General features: G+C 41.9%; 1 protein-coding gene and 1 long non-coding RNA gene across 2 annotated transcripts; one reads left to right on the top strand and one right to left on the bottom strand.

Annotated features, from left to right (window-relative positions):
- Positions 1-8,068: 8,068 nt before the first annotated feature.
- Positions 8,069-18,408, bottom strand: skida1 (SKI/DACH domain containing 1). Its single transcript, XM_047023529.1, has 2 exons — positions 13,983-18,408; positions 8,069-8,417 (listed from the first exon to the last, which is right to left on the bottom strand). The coding sequence occupies exons 1-2, from the start codon at positions 16,207-16,209 to the stop codon at positions 8,368-8,370; spliced, it is 2,277 nt and encodes a 758-aa protein (XP_046879485.1). The 5' UTR covers positions 16,210-18,408; the 3' UTR covers positions 8,069-8,367.
- Positions 15,080-20,418, top strand: LOC124469994. Its single transcript, XR_006956358.1, has 2 exons — positions 15,080-15,318; positions 19,473-20,418. It is a non-coding gene; the product is annotated as an uncharacterized LOC124469994 (long non-coding RNA).
- The last annotated feature ends 1,914 nt before the right edge of the window (positions 20,419-22,332 follow it).

The raw sequence follows: 22,332 nt of genomic DNA, 5'->3' as shown, positions 1-22,332 counted from the left end.
TTGCGATTGTTAGCCGAAAGGGATAGCCAAGTCCATGCCACCGATAGCCCAATAGACTATAGTCTAAATAGAATAAACTGGTTACAAACCGATCAGCATGCTTGTTCCTGAAGAGCGTTTTATAGCAGCGCTGCAGAAGTCGACCATCACAAGACACACGAGTAGCAGTCTTCGCGAATAAGAACGATGCATTTGTCTGGTTAAATTGTACCGTAGAACACAGTTGACTCTGATGCAGTGTTACAAGCGACGTAGTGGTGATGAATATTAGAGGCAGGCAGGTTTCAAGGGACAATCTGATGAGGGAGAGCGGTGTTTTCAGAATATCACACCATCACCCCTCGAAAAGGTGCAATACGTCGGCAGACTATAGGCTACTGTATGCAAAGCCGGACTTCAATTCACTTGAGAAGAATAGGGTAATAACATGCCCCATGCACACACACCTACGCGCACACAGACCTTATATATAATAGGTCTATGGAAAGAAAAAAAGTTTGATTTTATAGGCCAATAGCCTATGTCTACAGCTTCCATGGCTGTTTGAGTAACCAATGACCTAAAGTGAAATTAAATTAAAATTAAAACATAAATAAATGAGACAGGTCAAAAATACGTTCATTTTCTGACCTTGGGAAGAATCCAAACAATGATGACTTGAGCAGGGAGAGAGCAGAGGTGATGACATGGTCACACTGGACCCAAACGTGTCACAGGTGGTCAACACGACACACGGTCTAGTTTAAACTATAACATGGATGTAGGCCCACGTCTTTCCCAAATTCCATTTGTTTTCAAAGTCTGACCTCATTTTCAGATATCATCCCAAAAAAGTCGCTGAAAATCAAATAGGCTATCTTAAATGCCAGTCGTTAGGCTAATCACGATAGTTACAACAATAAATACGTGCATTCTCTTGAGATATGGACAGACTGCATTAAAGGTATTTCACAAATCCATTATCTTTTTGTAAATCAAGTAGGCCTAAGAGCGCAACACAAGTCACAACCTATTTAAACGCTAAAGATCTTTAAATTCAACTCGGTCAACTTGTTATGTATGCCACCAATCTCATTTAGTTGCTTAGCTTTTTTTTAAGGATATAGCACTTAATTGAAAACATTGTGATATGGTATGAAGTTAATTATGTTGTTTTATGGCACTGGCTATAATATGTTTTACCTATGCCTATTAGGCAACAGTAGGAAAATAAACGGTTAACCGACCATGAAATATTCCTACATGAGAATGTAGCCTAATGGTTGGACAATTGTCCGCCCCAACTCAGAAAGAAAAATGTATGATTCTCTTTATAATCATCATATTTTTCTGATTAATTACCCCGTAGCCAAGCTTACTTTTTATCATATCTTTGCCACTGACCTTTACTAAAGATGAGGGGAGAAAGTATAGCCTGCTGCAGGAAATAGGCTATACTGTTCCACTAGCAGTTTATTATTTATTAAAGGTTGTGCTAATCTTACTATAGAGAAGCCATAATCTGCTTGTAGCGTTCAGGCTAAATATAGAAGCGTAATTAGACTTAAACCACAAGGATGTTATAGGAGAGATATACAGCTACTTATCGTTTCAAATGAAAAGGATTCACCACGAAGATACAATTTCCAGCGAAATCCGCCGAGTCAACATGTGGGATAGGCTCGCGAGATATGGATTGGCTGGTCAGTGAAGTAGCCTAAACTATGTATATTTGCCGTATTTATAGCCTGCCTAACCATTAACCATAAAGCAAAACATTAATATCCCAACCACAACATAAAAAAGAAATAAATCCCGTTTCTGCATAGCTTTTCGGTTAGACGTCCTGTTAATTTATGACTCCATCGTGAGTGATATACTACTGTAGTAGGCAACGTCCTCATCGTTCTCATCGTCTTTAGAGTTTAACAGGGGTTTACTGTGTTGTTTCTGAATGAGAGTAGAGGGAACCAAATTAAAAGCAGGCAAACAGGCCTGCTACATGTTAGGTTTAAACAGGTTTCTGAAATAAAAATCACATCCTGTAGCTGCCTAGACCAACGGGAAAACGGTTTCTTTTTGTACGCCTTCCTTTTTCTATATCTATTTCATTCAATTTCCTGAACAGTCATGTTGCCAACAACATAGTTTACCATAGCACGTTAGGTTATTATCAGCTATAGGGCAGTTAACCCCTGATACGAAAATGAAATATCAACATAATGATATTTTATGACCAATAATATCGTTAAAACATTACAAACTGCCATGGCTTTCAAACAGGCCAGGCGCGTGCCCCATGGGTCACTTCTAAGTTCCAAGATGCTGCCTCAGTATCTCTGTGGATCCACCTTAAATTTTCTTTCCGGTTTCCTAGACATCCCCTTTAAGACCGCTCATCACTACTCTAAGTGACCGGAGGACGGCGACAATAGACTGCAAAATCGCTTAGAGGCTTTGACCAGGACCTGAAAGACGAACAAGCGTCCGAATTTTTTTTAGTTCCATCTCTGTCTTTCAGTGTGCTAGACAGTGTGCTACTCTTAACTTTTAAAATGAACATTTGCCAAGTTTAGTTGTTTTGCATGGGATATTATGAAGGGCGAATTCGTCGCCCAAACCTTGATAGGACCGGCATTGGCCATCAGCGTTGAAAGCTGTTGGAGAAGGCAACATAGTCTCCAAATTCGTTGGCTTCATGTCATTTAATTCCACAAATGGAAAAAGTAATACAATCCCTCGATAATAATCCATACACGGCCATCATAAAGCCTAGTAACAGCAATATAGTGCTGCATAAACACCTCCGAATAATTCATTCACACCGATAGGCTATTGCAATTCAACAGCCGATTCCTGCAGAAAATGTTACAGTGGATGTTAGCCTACCTATTATGTAAGCATATGATTTACGCCAAACTAGGCACGCACATCTAGCCAACCAACTAATATACAACAACAGATGTTTTTGAGGTTTTTATTGACGAATTTAAAACATATTTGAACATTCTTTTGATTCCCGCGATGTGTGTCATATTAGAATGATGTTTTGTGTATAGAGGCTACACATTGTCATTCAGTCGTCTTGATAGACGGGCCACCGTTAAGATTAGGCTACCTTTGTTTTAGGAAAAGAGTAAACGGATTTTTAAATAAGCAAAATACTCTACAGTATTGGTCGCCTATGTGTTTTCAACTTTGGCTCTACATGGTCAGATTTCTAATTATAATTTGGCCTAACTTTCTATATTTTTTATTTTTTTCGTCTTTAGAAACGCAAAACAAACGTTTAATATCAATCTTATATCGTTGGTTTCGCTCCGTGATTTGTTGATTTCGATTGCCATGACTGCTTATTAACCCATAAATGTTTTTTAGGCTATTAAATATCGGTCCATAATCATTCTAAAGATAAGACCAAGACCATCAGCATGTCGTAATCCAAACTCCACACCATTAAAATGTGTTAGGTCTCAAACAAGTTGTTTATTGGGAAATGATTACTATAGGCTAGTTAACTTATACCGACGCAGTTTATCCTAATACAGATAGGCCTACAATTTAGGCTTGGCCCAAATTGCGCAATTGGACACAAGATTAATTGTAAATTTAACGACTGGTGAGTGCAATAAAGTCACCTATCACATTTAAGTGTAGGGTAGCCCGTCCAAGATAAAATAAATAAAATAAAATAATGAGCATTGGCCCAACTCAGAGTTGACCACAGCTCTCATTTGCCAGACGATTTATACTTTTCCAATTAATCCTCGAGGTGCGTTCGGTGTAGCTGAGGAACAAAACGGACAACACCATTTTAAACACTATGCCATAGAATTACACATTTATTTAATTGAAATTATTTATGGTGTAAAGGGCTCGCAATTTAAGTAACATTTAAGTCATATCTGAAGGTCGAAGGGCTCACTATGCAAAAATCTGTACTTTAGACTAACACATTCAGGCCTCTTAGGCTAATTATACCTACAGAAGGGTTGACTGAAGAAATTGCTATAGTTTTGGCTAATTATCTAATTTCCAACATGGAAACTTGTCAGAGAATATTCTCTGACCATGAAGAAGAGAGATACTTCATAAACATTCAACTCACACCAACACAACGAGCATTAACTGTTGCATTCTGCAGCGATGGACGAATTATCTCAGCTTCTATAAAATAACCCAATGGACGCGTCGAAATATACAGACCTTTGCCTACAGGAAAAGGTCGAGCAGTCTGTGAAGAATGGTCTTATTTAGACTAATGATAGTGTATTCCTAAAATACTTAGGCTTAACAAACAAAAGGACATCTGAACGCCAAAATATCAAAGTGTGAAGAACATGTTTCCATAAAAGGCAACATTGGTAAAAAGATATATAGGCCCGTGCCCTAATGATAAGTTCACACTGCTCTACCATGTAGGCTGCGTGATTGTAGAGTGATAGTGACAAGTTACAACGTGATAGTCTAGTTAGAAGGTTAGGCTATATATTTGTTCTCCTTAATTGCAACCGGAACCCCTGCTGACACGAATAGAAGACCATTTAATGCATTATCGTAGTAAACCCACCGAATAATTTGCTCGACCTCCCCCCTAAAATATTTTAACATTTGACAGTGTATGCTCTAATCTTAAATCCCAAAGTCACAAACGAGCAATAGACTATCACGTATTTTATAGCTTCAAGTAGGAATCATTCGACAGCATACTTTGAGTCTTATTCCCAGGGGAATAGTGTGGGTCCAATTACTTTGCAAACAAGCTTCACTCCAACTAACCTAGAAATGAACAGACAGCGTAACGTAAAGATCTGATTAAAACCGGAAATCCGGGCACGGGATGGGGGGTCATCTCATAGATAAGGGTTTTTTTTCATAATTTTTGATTTTGTGAAGCGTAAATTAGATGGTCGTCTAAAGGAAAAAAAACCTTCCATGGCTTATTAAAGGCTTGACATAGCCGCGAGGGTTCGGAACAATGATGCTTGAATCTCTTTGCTTTTACCTTTTGTCCCTTTAGATGAATGCCCAATTTAAAGCAGTGGTCGAAAAAATTGGCTGAAACCTGAGTTGGAGATGTTCCAGACGGCCAAGTGCCCTATTATATTTCTAACTGCAGTTTACGAAAGAAAAAGGTCTTCTAATAACAATCGACTCGTCTCCATAGTTATATCCTGCAGGTATGGGAATTATTGTAGCTGAACTGACGTTACATAGGCATATATAAAAGCATTGAAGAAATTTGAATATTAGACCCTTCATTTGTTCTGTATCTGATGACATGCAGACTGGAGGCTTTCAAGAGTTTCTCATCAAACGTTTTCCCGGAGACATCACCCCCATATGAACACGTTCCTATAATGATAGCGCTTATAGACCTACCGATGTATCTAGCCTATAGATTATACTTCACAATTTCATATAGAGTATGTGTAGATCAATGAACGTTGACGCCGTTAGGTGAAAGGTGTGTGTGGTGTTTTCGTGTTTCAGTTTGAGATTTAAAATGAAATGAATATGTTGGTCCCATGTTGAGAGGTATTTAAACGTTAGACTGTTGTTTTTGTTCCGTGGCTTCCATCCAGCTTCCGCAGCGCCATAAGCCTGTTTCTGTGGTATGAGAGGGCAAAGGTCAACCCAGGACCCGATTGTTCCTAAATGCCCGTAGGCGGGCACGCGGACGCGGACACGTCCCTCCCTTCAAACAATGGCGTGTCCGCTATTAATTGATGAGAATGCAGGCGTTGGAGCTATTACAATGAACCACAAACCTGATAACCGAAATATAGTGGGAGAAGCCCACGTTTTCTTGTAGTATATTTCTTAAAATACACATTGAATAGTTTTGAAAAAAACGGTCTGGTCTAGGTAGGGCAGAGAGGGGTTTATAAATCCTGTACAATTAAGGCTACCTTGGTCTGCACCTCTCTGTATCACCAAGCGTCTCAGCGGAGGGGAGCCCTTGTTGAACTGATCCTCCCAAGTATCTTTTTTTTGTTTCCTTGAGGGTTTAGGTTGGTTTCGGTGCTCTGTGTTCTATGGGCGTATGTGATAGAGCTTGTAAAAAATGTTTGATTTCATTTTGATTTGATATGCAATAATGAGCCATGTTGGAAATTGGCCTATATGCACATATTGTAGGCCTAAGTCGTCTCTACAATGTCCTCCAAAGACATTGTATAAACTTCTATGTAAAGTCAACACAGCAGAGTCTGAGGTTATTTACGTAAGCCTATTAGTAACATTTTGCATTTGTATTAAATTACCAGACGCTTTTATCCAAAGACATTGCAGAAGATCAATGGTCAGAAGTGCATATCTATCCCTTTACCACTATGACCACCGTTTCAGTACAAAGTAACCACTTCTCAGCTATCATGCACATGCGACACTAACAAAAGCAAACTATTTTAACTAGATTGCATCAATAACTTTGAGAAAGAAGATTTTAATAATGTCGGGTTGCTAGAGCATTTTAAGATACGTTTTTTATTTTGTGAAACAAAAAATGAAAACTGACAGGCAAAAATTCTACACTTCCAGCTGTTCCTATAACCTTTATGCTTCACGAGAATGTTTCAGAATACCTTCTTCTGTGCTTTCAAAGAAGAATTAAACATTAAAAATACCCAAAATAAGATATTGTTATAATAACAAATAGTATTTATCGTAAAATAATTTCCTATGATTACTCAAATAAACTCCACTTATATTAATAATAATAATCAAACAGCAAAACAATTGCTCCAGCCAAGTCAAAACAAAGACTCCATGTCGGTCCATTTTATAATCAAATCAAATCAAATCTATTTCTACAGCCCTTTTTACACGCAAGCATGTCACAGAGGGCTTAATAATAAATCTGAAGTAGTGCTACCTTTTCAGAGCTAGCTCGAGTCCCTTAAACTTTAGGTCACTCATAACTTCGAGATGTTGACTGATTTAGAAATGCAACTGTTGGAAAGTTATTGAAGATATCTACACTTAAGTAACATGAACTGCGACTGCAACCTGAACTTTGGCCGTGTGGTATAGATTGAAGAGTCTCATGACAAGCAACACAAAGAATATTTCACAGCTATGGCCATTTCACCAGCCTACAGCACTTCGTCAGTTACAATATCAGCCTGTATGAATAAAATCGATTTTAAAGTTTACAAGAAATGTAATTGTTATTTGTCAGTAAATGTTAAATAAGCACACATAACACATTAAATCCTGTCCATGTTCCTTCAGATCATCTTCAAAATCGCGCTGAGCTCCGTGACCAGCCGCGAGTACTCGACTAGGCTACATGGTTTTCCCCCTCAGGCCGCATTGAAGAGCACTCCCGCAACCACCCAACGTAGCCCACGTGACTTCTTCTAAACCCACTATAGCATATTTGCAGATTTGTCTGAAAGTTCTTCATTGGATCAGTAGTCTGGACACAATCTGAGACAAAATATGAAAATGCACATTGACCAAAATAAACATTTTATTCCCCAGCTTCAGTTGTTGCCAAAACTTCTTCCACGATGTTGTGTTCAACTCCTATGAGCAAATTACAATTTATGTTCTTCCATACACAAGATTTCTCATTAGTTTGCAACTGAAACTTTCAGCTATCTTCCATGCAATAAACCTACACGTTCTTGATCACTTGCGCACGCTGTGGGGTTGTCTATAACACCAGATGTTACATCATTCATGTTTTGATGGATATTTAAGCGTAAATTTGGAATTATGTTGCTCTATCGATCTAACGATTCATCTAGCTCTTCGGGCATTTGATCTAATCAGGGGGCACTTTTACAACTGATGGGAGAGTGTTAAGAGTTCGCGCAGTGGCTTATTGTTTTTTGGGGTTCCTTGCAGGGCTGTTCCACGGGCACATCCCCCTTCATCTACCCGGCCCAACAACCGCCAATCTCGGCAGAATAGTACCAGGACAAGACGGAGCGACAGGTATATCCAAGGATTGAAGGACACTGCATGAAGAAACTGCCGGATAGTTATGGGCCTATAGGCCTATTGGTTTTGATTAAGATTACATTTTATAGATTAAATGCCAATTTATGGAATTTACATATATTTTAAGTTTACAGGTCCAATCTACAAAATATATATATTCTAACAATCTATGGTTTATAACTGGTGATGATGTAATAATTCAGCATAAATCTCCTTTAATCGTAAACTCAAAAACAATAAACACACACTGATTATGCACTTTCAAATAAAACAACTTGGCTTATCTCATATGGGAATGATATAAACATTTTAATAATTCATGAAATGTAAAATGAGTTGGCCTTCTCTGAGGCCTATGATGGGGTCGCCTTTAACTTCTCCTCCTTCCTCCACACCTAAAAACAGAACATGTCGAAATCAGCACCCAATCCTTGTTCAGTGGTGGTGTTCGCAGAAGACGTTATCGCCATCAGCAGAAGTTGTTTCTGTAAAACACATCAGTGAACAACACCACGAGGTACATTAGGCTAAATTGCAAGAAGGTAGTTACTTTTTTAACGATATTTACGTTCTCTGTCACAACTCAGCGCATGCGGCAAAAGAGAGGTGCTGGACTGCAAGCGCTGGGCCTCCTTGCTTCCGCGTGGGGTAAATATAGGTCACACGCGGCTGCCGGATACCCTCGCGCACACATAATAAAGGCTGTTTCTCTCTTTGTTTCTCTCTCTCTCCCTGTCTCTCTCCCTGTCTCTCTCTCCCACACCATCATAAAAGTATAATACGATTACCCCATTACATTAGTAAAGTTATATTTATCCCCAAACTATTTATTTTATATGTTTTTACACGCAATTTTTGTCAATAGACAGATAGTAAAGTTATACAATGTAAAGTGCCTGTAGCCTATATCGTTTAATATTGGTCTTTGAACAGTTATATTACTTTAAGCATGTTTTACAATTTAGGGAACACTTGAGCAATGGACGAGATATTAAATGCATGATGAATAAATAATTTACCATAGTCTATAAGCAGAGAGGTAAAAATTGAATATTACATTTAGATAACTGGCAACTGCATTTATCGTGAAACAAAGTAATAAAGAAATACAAAATTAATAAAATGACGCAAAACGCGTTGTTCGTCAGATTGGTAAAAATCTGCAATGTGGCCATCAATTCCAAGTTTAGTCATTAGTCATATGTATGGAGGTTCAGGTTAACAGGTGGGCTATAGACAATAGGTTTATCTTTTCAATGACACATTGACACGATCAGAGATTCAAATCCATTGTGTTTTTATAAATATATGGCCTAAGCTATATTTGTTGGTAAGGCAATGATATTGCATTCAACTTGAACATGACTTAGTCATTGTTATGTGCCACATAAAAGACCAATGAAACCGTAATCACACGAGCGTGCATGTGTGTAATGCTTGCGCTTCTGTGTGTGGGTTTTGAGGGCGTGCGCGTCCACGTGCACTCGTGTGTTGGTTACTAAAACCATAGGCCAAAACTTAGTTTAAGGTTCAACAATCAAATATGTTTTGCGGTCAAGAGTGTTTGAGTGGTCGTTGTCAGCCCAATTCATACGTTTTATACCAATTAGTAACATGGATAGGATTTTTTATAGACTGTAAAAAAGACATTTTCAATAGGCTAACGGAGGCAAATACTGTCCTCTTCACTGTTGAGAGATTGGAAATAAAAATGTCCTGACAGCTTTTTACCGCCACCGTATTTGATTGTCTCAAAGATCAATGCAATGTGCTGACCAAGGCAGACAGTGTCAGTCAGCATGAATCCTAACTAAGTTTACCAAACAAGGACGTGGTGGAAAAACTGTATAAAGTGCCTCGCTTGTGATGTCAGCCCACGGGGCTATTGTGACTGATTGAATAGCCAAACTCTTTAGGAAATTGCCGAAGTATTTTCTTTAATCCAACTTGTGATTAAACTGGTTCGGGCCCTCGCTGTGTAGCCTGTCTATCGGTATTCTATAGAAGTTACACTCTGTTGGTTCGCAATCCGCACCGGAATTTAACCCCGCATCGGCCTTCTCTGGAACATCTCATTAGCATGTGGCCACGGCACTATCACCTAGCCTGTTCCTTACTGCGGGGAGACTAGGAGCTGGTTGACACTGCGTCAGCCCTGGGCCCTACACCCACCTCTGGTTTTTAGCCTACCAGAAAACCTCATTAATCAATAAGGGGAACAGTCAGAGGTACACACATGCAGTATGCTTATATGGCGATGTCTACTAATATTAGGACCTGAACTGCCATGATCGGAGGTGAAAGGTTTTCCATTACGCAGATGATGTGGTTGCGATGTGGTTATATTTTCACAATGTGCCGGGTCTAACATTGTCTATAGCGTGTGAAACCCCACAAAGTCTACCATTATTGATAATGTATTATGTCATCGGTGGTTGGAAATGACATGTGTGCACAGTGCGTGTTTAAATACGATTCACTATAAATGTTTAGGACTGTCTAGTTGGGTCCTTGCATTTATCAAATTGAACTCTGTTCTCCAGAGTTACTCATACGTATCTCTTCTTGAGCTAAAGAGATACAATTTCTCTTTTAAATCACAAACAGGGTAGCCTTACATATTCCCATCTGAAGGTATCGCTGCCAGTTGTCCCCCAGTTAAGAAACTGAATTTAACCAATGTGAATCTATGATAATACTGTATTTGTACGCAACGTGTGGGCAACGTGTGACGGAATTAGCGCTTGTAAAGATCTTTAGGCCATATGAATGCTCTGTCAACAGGTCTCGTGTTTGGGCCTTTACATTGCAGTCACAACCATGTAGTGCACCATCAAAATGAATGATGTGTGATGGTCCTTACCACAATGAATACGCAGCGTATGTCACACTCAATCGCCTTTAATGAATACTTCATAACTCAAAACAAAGGGAAAGTGCTTAAGAAATCCGTCATTCAAGTTCTCATTTCGAGTGCATTTGTCCTATATACAACAATGACAATACGAAAAAGAAAGAAAAAATTCACAAAAATAAATATTCAGTTTGTATATAAACAACCAGTGACTTCAAATGTTCATGTCAAAACCCTGACCTCAAGTATAGTATAAAAAAAAGAAGCTATAGCAGAAGGAGGTAAAGAGCAGGAGATGGAGGGGAGGAGGAGGGGCCTGGAGCCGCGACACGATGCAATTGTTTACATTGATAGCGTCACTGTCAGCGAGCTATTTGTCTTAATGGTGGAAGGCCCCTCCTTCCCAACCTTCCATTTCCAACATCCCTTTCCCTTCGTGAGGCATTTTGAAATTCGGCGTGAGAACTGCCGAGTCCAGCCGGGTGGTACACACGAGGAACGTGGATCTGTGAATCCCTCTTCGTCGAATGCGCTACACTTTTGACACGCGGATTAGGAGGTGAAAGCTTCTCTCGTGCAAAGCATGAAATCCCCCCAACCCCCATTTCCCCCCTACCGCCATTCAGGATGCAAGCATCAACTCGTATTGTAATGTAGGACTAGTTTAAAATACTTACATTTTGCAACCAGAACTGTCGGCTATAACCTCTCAAAAGGAGAATGTAGGCCACATATAGACTTAAGGCCGCAGAAAAGAAAAGAGAGAGAGAGAGGGAAGAGGTGCAATTTATACAGACAATCACAGACACACTCTAAGCAAAGAGTAAAACAGAGTTTGCGAACAATTTTCTACAATCACCAATTCTATGGTTTCTTTGTTTATGGATGCTGTCTTTGCTGTTACATAGCCTACTTCTGGCGATCCGTGACATCATCACCGGCTTTGCGTTTGTTTTGATCTGACAGGCTTAAAGCTGGGCCTCTCTTTGTGACTGACAGAAAAGGCTTTCAGCGCGCTGTGCATGAGAGAAACCTACACGTCCACGCTAAACTACTGCAGTTTAGGTAGCCTACAACTTCGTTTTTCCCCCTTTTCTATTTATTTTTTATTAAATTTTGTTTTGGTCGACTGCATTTTCATATTGAATAATAGGGTAGAAACGAAGCTATAGGTTGGCCTACATTCATTTAACAACCACGATTCAAAGGCTATATTTACAAAGTTCACGTGGATCGACAAAAGTAGTGTGCTGTGGACGTGTGTATGCATTTCCAAAACACGTAGGCCTATTTGTTATTGTGGTGGTTTACAGCCTACTTGGAAAAAGGCTGACACGCAGTCTAGCTATAGCCTATAGGTCTAATCTTGACTAAGGGGAATACCATATTTGGCATGCCTATTAGGCTAGCCTATTTCTTATAAACATGACTTTGTTACTTTAAATGATGAAGATTTATTTGAGTCTATTACGTTTTGCCAGACTACCGGTTGTAAACAATTACACAGTAATCTAATTGGTTATCCCTGCTTTAATATTCGTCAGTTCAGTATGTATGCAGGTGTGCTGGTCCATTTTGTATTCTTGCAGATAGGCTACATGAAGTATAGGAATAACTAAACGTAAGCTTAATAGCAATCGTAGCCAGCTGGTTTCACCCATAGACTACATCATATCGGCAGAGTATTTTAAGTGAAATATTTCAGTGGACATTAGCACACATTTCCTCCCCAGACATCCATTTTAAACCACCCTATGCTGACTAAATCTTGAACTGTATCAAAGTGCAAGGCATGTGAGCCTCTATACTTGTGCTTTCGTCTATTTCTAAATAACATTAGGCTGTAAGGTTTGAATTAAGACATCGTTTTGGTGTTTGTATTCTGAGTAGCGTGACCTCTTGCCAATCCCAATCCAACACATTGGACAGATTCTTCTTTTTTTAAGATTTATAAAAAAGTCAGTTGTTTCAAGAACGTTGTTTTCACTATTTAGGCGTTCGAGGCTTATCCCTGTCCCTCTGATTGTCGGTACACATGAAGGCATTGTGTTCTGGCCTGTTCTAAACTCTTGGCTGCGTGTTCTGCCTGTGCACAATCCAACAGAAGCACCCCAGGAAATACTTTTAATAGCCTAAATAAAAACAGGGGAAAGCACAGCCACTCAGAAGCCTCTGCAGGTCCTCCGTCCAAATCCCAGTCCACAGATTCCCTCAACATGCATAGGCTGATTTGATTAGGTTCTTCAAAATAATTCCCATTAAAAAAAAGGATTTAACGTCTGTTTGAGAAGTAGCCTAACTAAGCGAGTAGGTATTCCCATGAAAAAATAAAATCATTGCAAATCATTAAAACAACCACACGTTTTGGAAAATGACCTATGAAATGTAAAGAAGTGGGAGGCACTGAGTAGCGAAGCCTGATTGTGTTTTATTGTGGAGACCAACCGTTTCTGCTAGTGTTTGAACAAGAGCAGGCCTAAATACCAACATGGGGTGTTATTTTTACGACAGAGGTTACCCTTTTCCTCTCACAGACATAGCATAAATGAATGTTTACTTCACTGAAACCAAGGTAGGCCTATCATTGTATAATTCATCGTTTCGAGCTAGACAAGTGAGAAACAATAGGTTTCGTGAATTAGGTAAAACACCTTTTGAAATGCTAAATGTGTGTAGGACTAGCCTATTTTTACATCTTATTTTGAGTTTCCCAGCATAAACCCAAGAGGTTGTGACAGATGCTTGGGGTTTACACGCTTGCAGAGAGCATCAGGAAAACCCAAACTTCACAAAAACGTGGAAAGTTTAAAATCCATCCAATGAAGAAAATAAATCCCCAAATGCTACACACGTCGCTAAGCACCCCGGGCTTGTTTTGGACTCTTGAAACACTTTTGCAGACCGTTTAAACAGGCTCCCCTGCACGCGGTGTTTTACTCTGTATTTGTAAGAAGAAAACAAACACCTTAACATTTCCTGAATTGTGGTGCTGGTAGGGGAGACACGGGCCGGCCACCGGGCTGCCAGTGCCACACCGGGTGTGAGCGCGGGGGCGGCCAGTTGTCCCTCAGAGAGTTCAAAGAAAAAGCGGGGCTCAAATCCCCGTCGCTGCCAACGACCAGAGACGGCGGAGAAGGGAAATTCGCCATGAAACTAAAAGACCTCTTTAGAGATGACGCTACATTGTTGAACGTACGTTTTCGTTTACTTGCTCCTGTTAATTCCTCTGCACATCCCTCGGAATTCTCCGCTTTACCTGCGGGACGAGAACACGGAGTCTTGTCAACTTTAGACGCATTCGGTTTAGTTTGCGTCCTCGAAATCCCTGTTTTCTCCCCCAGCACCAAGGTCCTGTAGTTTTTCCTGACCCTTGCGCCATTCTTGTACTCCCCCTCCTCGGGACAAGGAGTGTCTTGAGTGCTCCTACATTCCTGAAGGGAAGGAGACTTTGGAGCCCCGGCGGAGCTCTCAATGGCTTTAGTCTTATAGTTGAAATAGTCCGCGTGTTTGATGTCACCGCCGGGGTACCGGGCATTGTTGACATCCGCCTCGTCTCCTTTGCATTGGAATCTAGATGCCTGGCTTGAGTATTCATATTCCTTACTGCTCTCCTCCACCTTAATTTTCACATTCTGCAGGACTGATGGGAGTGTCTTAGCCGCCTTGCTGTTCTCAGAGTGGGGCCCCATACACACCAGGGACTCCTCCGGCTCGGTTTTGATGGTTTTCAGTGGAGATGGTAATTTCAAGAAAGGCCCTGTTTTTGTCTCTGTTTTTAGATTCATGGATAATGAAAAGTGGCTGTCTGTCGATTTGATGAACTTCGTTTCTTTGAGATGAGTGCAGTGTGACCCTGGTCCAGGTGGGCACCCGCCCGCCGCACCCGGAGTCCTGCATGGGGGAAATACCTTACTTCTGCTCGCGCTGGGTGAGAGGCCTTGTGCGTAAAAGCCTGTTTTCACTGGACCAGCACTCTTTGGGTCACAGTGCACGTCTGCAATGTCCCCCCCAACGGTCTCTGTAAAAAGGCTCCCTCGTCCAGGAGACACAAATTTGGGGGTTTGCTGTACTACCGTGTCTTGCTTAGCTTCCCTATTGACTGAGTCATGTCTCTGGTGTTTCCTTAGCCTGTCCGCGTCCGCTTTCCCTACCTGGTCGGGGGTCCTGGGTGGCGGCAGCTGCTGGTTGTAGTGGAAGGTCGGCTGCAGAACCAAAGTTTTAGAGTTGAGGGTTTTTGTTTTGGGGAGAGAAGCCAACCTGGCCCGTCTGAAACGGATACTCTGGACAGAGACCAGGCTGGACACGGAGCTAGAGTCGGACTGAGACGAGCTCTCCTCGTCCGTGCTGATGTCCGAACTCTCAGACGGACTGTCCTCCAGCTCTTCATCAGAAGTCCCGGAGTTGCTACTACTGGACAAACTCGACCCGAAATCCGAGTCGTTGTTGACCCTCTCCGAATAGGAACTTGATTCCGTGTCGCTGCTGCAGCTCTCCTGGAAACCATGATGTTGATGGTGAGACCCGTGGTTCAGGTAAAATTCATGGCCGAGGTGAAATGCCCCCAAACTCTCGTTATTGTGTCTTTTTGGCTTGCTGCAGCACTTTGGCTGCACAAGGACGACCGGGGGTTGATGTGTGTGTCTGCTCCTACTCCACGACCGCCTCGTGCTGTCCCTGCAGCCGCCCTCCTCGCGTCTCCTCTTCCTTTTGTGAAGTAGGTCGGTAGCTGCGCCCGAGAGCTTAGACTGAGCAATGGCGGACTGAAAGAACACCGGCTGCCGATTCACTACCGTCCTGAAAAACGAATGTCTCTGGTTATATGAAACACAATTCCCGGTTATTTGAGCTGTTTCATAGTTTTTAAAGGGTCTGTAATCGGACTCCGAGACCGAAGAGTATTCCTGATTGTGTTTTTTATTGTAAATTTGAGGTAGATTGGAGTCGGGAAGCTGAGGGATCTCTCGGCTGCCGGCTTTGTTGTTAAGGGGCAGCGTCTGAGGAACGCTGTGCAAACTGAACCAAACTTTCTCCTTCCATGACCTGGCGCGTGTGTCCTTGTGGAGCAATTCCTCTCGCGCATCCCCCGGGGAACTCCCTTTTACCTTCCTTTTGTTGGATTTTAACACGCGCTCTGTTTTGCATGAAAAGTAGAGAGCCTCCACATCCTCCCGCGATATCAGAGTGCATTTAGCCGCATGGAAGGCAATAGAATTTATTGCTTTGAGCTTTCGCAGTTCCTCCAGATCACAGTGATGCTTTTTCACGTTTAAATGGTCCATCCGCTTGTGAACAGTGGTCCGAGGAATATTCTTGAGAAGGTCAGTGAAGACCTGAGAAAGAGCAAACATTTGTTTGCCTTTGATAAGCAGGTATCCCAGTTTGACTCCCTGCATTTCCTCAAAACCACACTTCAAGTCTCCCATGTTTCTCTCTCTATTGTATCAATCCCTGCATTTCACTCGGTGGGCAGTTTCCTAGTAGAAAATGAATAAACTTCATGTGTAGTTGTCAAGTCATGATGAGTCGGTAGTACAGTCTCCTACATCTCCACGCCGCTGCGTTATGAAGAACCAAACTTTGACATTAGTAGAGTTAAATGGAGTTGGTGTTGAATGGCTTGCATAAGCCGACTATCCGTGCCTTGAGGGTGGTCCGGACCCAGCATGGTAGAGACAAGCGCCTGATGTGTCCACCAGGCCGGCTGCTGTCTGTTTGCTCTCCCCTACCTGCCTCTGCCGGCTCCACTCCCCTCTGGCCGAGAGCAGGGCGAAGGGAAGGTGTACGCCACTTTCACAGCGAGAGGGATAAAAAAAGAGAAGAGAGAGGGGTAGAGAGAGCAGGAGCGAGCAAGAGTGAGAGAGAGGGAGGGAAAGAGAGAGAGAGAATAAGAGACTAAATGCAGCTGCTATTCTGGCTGCTGGGTTAACCACAAATAAAATGACAGAGGGGTGGTACAAGAACCCGGGGACACCTTCATCAATTAATGCCCTCGCGGTGGAAGCCGATTGGACGACGCTGACAGGTGATGCAATAAAAATGGATATTCCACCCACTGACCACCCCCACCCCCCTTATTACCATCCCTTACTATTGTACCCTCCACCTCCGTTGTTTAAGTAAAAAATACCGAATTGACTTGTTCATATTTCAGTATTGGTATGGGATTTAAGAAAAAATAGTTCCATGACTTGGGCTGTGGGATAGGCTTAGACGTTTTCATCTATAGCCTATGAGCTTTGTTAACGGGACCAATAGTGAATATTGGTGAATATGTCCCCAAAATGTAGCCTTCTGTCTGCATGTTAAAGAAAAAGCACGATTGTTTCCAAGAATTCTTGAATAAAAAGCACATTATTGTTTGAGTTTATTTTATTTTTGCTTCTCCCAAAATCTGTCTTCATGTAGCCTAGGCTAGCCCAAGTAAATTATTTGCATAAACACAGTTATTTTTTTATTTGATTAATTTATGTAATAAGCCTGTCCATTGATTTAGTCTACATTGTTATAATTTCTGGAGCGATGAAAGCATAGGCAAAACATTGTGCGTTTGGTTGTGTGAGCGTGTATCTGTGTGTGTGTTTGTGTGTGTTTGTGTGTGAGTGTGTGTGTGTGTGTGTGTGTGTATGTGGTGGGCTATACTAAGTGGACGACCGAAGGGTAAAGGAATTTTTGCTAATGCATTTGTGGGAGCTTCTTATAGGAGTCAACATGCCGAGTCTATAGCTATCCATAAATGTTGATAAGCATGTAAAATTAACGTTAGATAAGTCTTATAGATTCTATCACCATGGCCCAATCGTTGTCGACAGAATATTGAAGCTTTAGTCTACAGGTCCCGGTGTCCATGTATTTTACGATGTCAAAACATACACAACGTGACGGGTGAATAGACAGAGAAAAGCTCGTGCTTTCACGTGCTGTGAAAGTGAGCAGTCATGGTAGCTGTTCCCAGGCCTTCTGCCGTAAACTTCATAAGAATTATTAGCTTACAGCGTTAAAACAGTGTATAGCCTGCTTACGACACCACGCTTGGAGCTCGTGTTTGTTGTTTTGTTGGATGTAGTTGCTTTTTTTTGTGAGGGACCATTGGTGTAGGCCTAGACTGCATACCCTAGTCAATACAGAAAAGAAGTCTGTACTCTCGCGCACATACACACACACACACATTCACTCGCGCGCGCGCGCGCACACACACACACACACACAATCCTCCATGGACTGTAGCCTATGCATAAGAGGATCTCAAGGAGGAAGGGAGACAAGGACTGACAGGAAGAAACGTCACGCTGTGTAGCCTAATATTATCACTCAACACCCTCTCTTAAAATATATATATATTTTTTTTTATTGTTGGTTGTGTCTTGTATGTTATGATATCGGATGGTTGTCTTGTTGTAGTGACTTAGTCAGTAGCATCGTTCGATGTCACCCGTGATTTTTGCCTTTCGCTTGTGTGGATATGAGAAGAGTCTATCCGGTACGACACCGGAACTAAGATGACTAGGAAGAGGAAAGCATCGTGGGTCGCGTGGGTTAAATATGAAATATGGCGAATCACCGCCAGGTCACGATGAAAGCTTTACAGATTAGCCAATACCTCTCCTCTCTCTCCTCACTCTCTCTCTCTCTCTCTCCTCTCTCTCTCTCTCTCTCTCTCCTCTCTCTCTCTCTCTCTCTCTCTCTCTCTCTCTCTCTCTCTCTCTCTCTCTCTCTCTCTCTCTCTCTCTCTCCTCTCTCTCTCTCTCTCTCCCTCCCTCCCTCCCTCCCTCCCTCCCTCCCTCCCCCTCCCTCCCTCCCTCCCTCCCTCCCTCCCTCCCTCTCTCTCTCTCTCTCTCTCTCTCTCTGTGTAGGGGCCCCGGTGGGAGTGAGGCTTGTCGATAGACGAGGGGTCCACATGGCGGCCATATAGGTGCCCTTCTCCATACCCGGTAGACATTAAGCTCATACAATACTTTGTTTATAAATTGCTTTCCCTATAGGCCTGTCTGGCCAAGCCTCAGATGGGATTGGCGGGGGGAGGGAAAGGGATTTTAAAATAGGCATCCTGGATGGACCCTTAAGTCTTCCATAATGACATTAAAAACACGCGCTGTTAGCACACACTTGTTGGAGTACACTCGTGCATCTTTCAGTGCATTCATGGGTTCAGATACTGCAACGTTTTGTTAAAACTGTGATCAATACAAGTAAAAAAACAAACATACAGAACTCTCTCCATATACATATAATTAGTAGGCTATACGATGTATATACGCCTATAATGATATACATCCCTATAGAATAGCCTTTAGTAAAAATCTAAACCAACGGTAATAATAATACTGTTACTAATTGTAACAATTATGTTGGTAATTTAATATAATACAAATAAACGATAATTGTACAACCTATATATATATACACTGTTTATGCAAATATGTACATTATTATTAAGCCTAAATAGTACATAGCCTAGGTTATGTAATTTACATTATCAACCATATATATTATGATCTTGGTAATAAATTATGAGTAATTTTATTGTTGTAAATGACACTGTCTGTATTGTTACACACTGTATGAATATTTCTCTCATGAACGTTGAACGTGGAAGAACAAAAGACCACTATGCTTTATGCATTTTTATTTAAACAATTCTTAGGATAATCGCAAGAGACTGCAAACGACCGTCCTTTCTTTCCTCCAGCCCCCTGCTCACCAGCCTCCCTGTATGTCTGGCCCTCTCCTGCAAGGACAGACACCAGCCTGGGCCCCATCCCCACCAGCCTGGGCCCCATCCCCACCAGCGTCTGCTGGTTGTCCACCAGGCAGGCAGCAGACCTGCACCTCACTGACCCAGGGCTCACTAACTTTTGCATGTTCGCAAGTCCAGTAAAAGCATGCAACTTTAGGCATCCTATTCCTAAGCCTATTTGTCAATATATACAGGAGGCAACAATCCCTCTAACACACTTCATGAAAAAGGACTAAAAGGCATCCCTGTGAAGGACAGCAACTTTGACCTGTTCTGTCCTGAGCTAATAGGCCGTCTGGTCTGAGTGAGTCGACTACAGGGACCATGAAAAGCAGCCAACATGTCTTCTCCTGGTAGGACGGAGAACAGGAAGGGAGAGGAGAGAAGAGAGGAGAGAAGAGAGGAGGAGAGGGCAGCCCCCCCTCCAGCCTGGGGCATGCTAGGGGATCAGCCTGGGTCTCTCCCTGCCCGGCTGCAGCTTCCTGGCCTTGTCAGAGAGGGTCTGAGGGAGCCCCTTTAGGTCCGGAGCCTGTGGTCTGACCTGTCACGCCGCCTGGCGTTCCAGTAACCAAGGCAGGTGGGTTGTAGCTTCGACCATCAGTCTACTCACACTCACCAGGATAATGGGTTTGGAAGTGTGCTCTGCATGTTTCCTGTGTGTGTGCCCAGTCTAGAAATGTATAAATAAAGAGGAATGGGCCCAAAGCACACGCTCACTGTACAACATTAGCTATATACCACAATCCCCTTGCCCAATAGATGAATCTATAATCAACCCTGCAATGTGATGATTTTCAGGCAATGCCATTATGTCAATATATGACCACACTTGGTGATTTATATGTTTGTTTGATCAAGTTTTGTAGTCAACCCTGAAATTGAAGATGATTTTAAGATGTCTTTTTGTGAGCGTTGTTTTGTTTTTTACACGCACGCACGCAATACACACACGCCCCCACACACACACACACACACACACAGTATCATAACTAACTTAACTTTTACCAACTAATGCAGGCCTAAAGTTGAACACAAAATTAATACAAAAGGCCTAGCTTAGCTAACTACCAAAGTTGGGAATTGTTCAATTCCCAAGGCTTTTATTACTTTAACATAATGGAATAGAACTATATCCAATATTTCTGTCTTATAAAAAAGTTTATGTTAAGGGAGAGTTAAATCCACGCGGGATTGTTGATCCACCTAAAGTCAACTGTGAAAACCTTGTCTCTTCTCTCGCTTTATACACAGAGAATTCTGCACGAGGCTAAGGGGGAGACCGGGTGTCCCGCAGGGTCCCCATAGCAGGGACTAGCGCGTGCTCAGAGTATGTTAGTCGTAGGCAATGGGAAACACCGTAACCTGAAAATCGTTTATTTCCCAAAGCGCACGTTAACTTCCGCGGCCAGATTGTTGGATTTATGGCAAAGATAGCTGTGCAAAAGTGATGGACAGAAAAAACGCGAGGTTGAGGTAAGAGACACACTCACACACACTCTTTCTCTCCCCTCCCTCTGTTTCTCTCACACACACACACACACCCTCTCTCTCGCCTCCCTCTCTCTTACTCTCTCACACACACACTCGCAAACACACACGCACATTCTTAAACACATCAGTGTTCTCCTGCAAAACAATAGCAGAACAATTGGACAAGTGTTCCTCTTTCTTCCGGTTTGCTTGAAGGCTACTTTTGTTGTTGAAGGTTTTTCCTGTTCTAAACCATTTAGGAAGATATTTTTTATCGGTGTAAATAGAAGTTACAGCCCATTTCATGTTAATGGCCGCTGATCATAATCAATTTCTCCGAATCCTACTCGTATGGGTCAAATAACCAGATAACATGCTTTAAACGGACTGTAAACAAACCTAATCTTCTATTTAAAAGTCAAAACAGTCTTGTTTTTCCCACATGTGGAAACAGAACCGCAAAACGGATATCCGTCAACAATGGCTTAATAATTTAATACTAACACTTATGTTTTGGAGGATTTTTCAATTACATAGGGGGGTGCTGCGCTTGCCAGAGCCTAAACGTTATTCAAATAGTACTTTAACTCTTACAGCAGCCGTCTATTGTCGACTAACATTTCTCATCTCTTTTTTCAAACCGGTCATTTCTATGGCAATGAGTTATATTGGGACATGCTCGTTCTCTTGTAGGAGAGCATTTTAATGACACAACCTCACTGCCCGTAGCCTACCTAAACACAACTAGTCCACCACAGTCTTTAAGGTAAGAATGTGATTTTACCAGCAATCCAACCCTGAGGAGAGTGAGATTTGTGTGTGCGTGCGCGTGTGTGTGGGAGAGGGGGGGGGGGGGGGGGGGGGGGGGGGTGAGGGTTTCTGGTCACCTTTCACCCCGTGGTGATGAGTCTGTGCCCCCATAGCTTACCCGCATGGAACAGAGAATAACGTTTCGCCAACGGAGAACAGCAGACCAACAGGTAGAGAACAGCTCTCTGCATAGTTAATTCTTTTCACGCGCATATTATGTTCTACATCCACCAGCCATATATTACGTAAATTACACGAAAATGGCGTGAGCGATAGACTACAGCATCCAATTAAATGTTGTTGTTACATTGTTGATTATTAATTCACTTTTATGTATGTGCCTCCCCACAACCTTGTATCAATGAAACATATGTTGATCAAAACACGTCTGATGTGTAACAGATTAATCATATAAAGGCTATTACATTCATTGTAATAGCATAGTAGGCTAGTAGTTATTTACAGTCAGCTGCATTTATAACGAGATAATTTAGTAGGGCTAAAAAATATTATTTGAATCCCATCCACAAAA

This window comes from Hypomesus transpacificus, chromosome 8 (genome assembly GCF_021917145.1).
Source record: "Hypomesus transpacificus isolate Combined female chromosome 8, fHypTra1, whole genome shotgun sequence".
Classification (NCBI taxonomy): Eukaryota; Metazoa; Chordata; class Actinopteri; order Osmeriformes; family Osmeridae; genus Hypomesus; species Hypomesus transpacificus.
Note: the sequence above shows the minus strand (reverse complement) of the source record. Positions and strands in the feature narration are given on the sequence as shown.

What these genes read in the sequence shown, in the direction of transcription:
- skida1 (XM_047023529.1), bottom strand. Translation starts at nt 16,209, where the DNA reads ATGGGAGACTTGAAGTGTGGTTTTGAGGAAATGCAGGGAGTCAAACTG. An exon ending in AGGAGCAAGTAAACGAAAAC is followed by an intron (nt 8,418 to 13,982) that starts GTACGTTCAACA and finishes TGTGTTTTACAG; the next exon opens with AAACAACTTCTGCTGATGGC.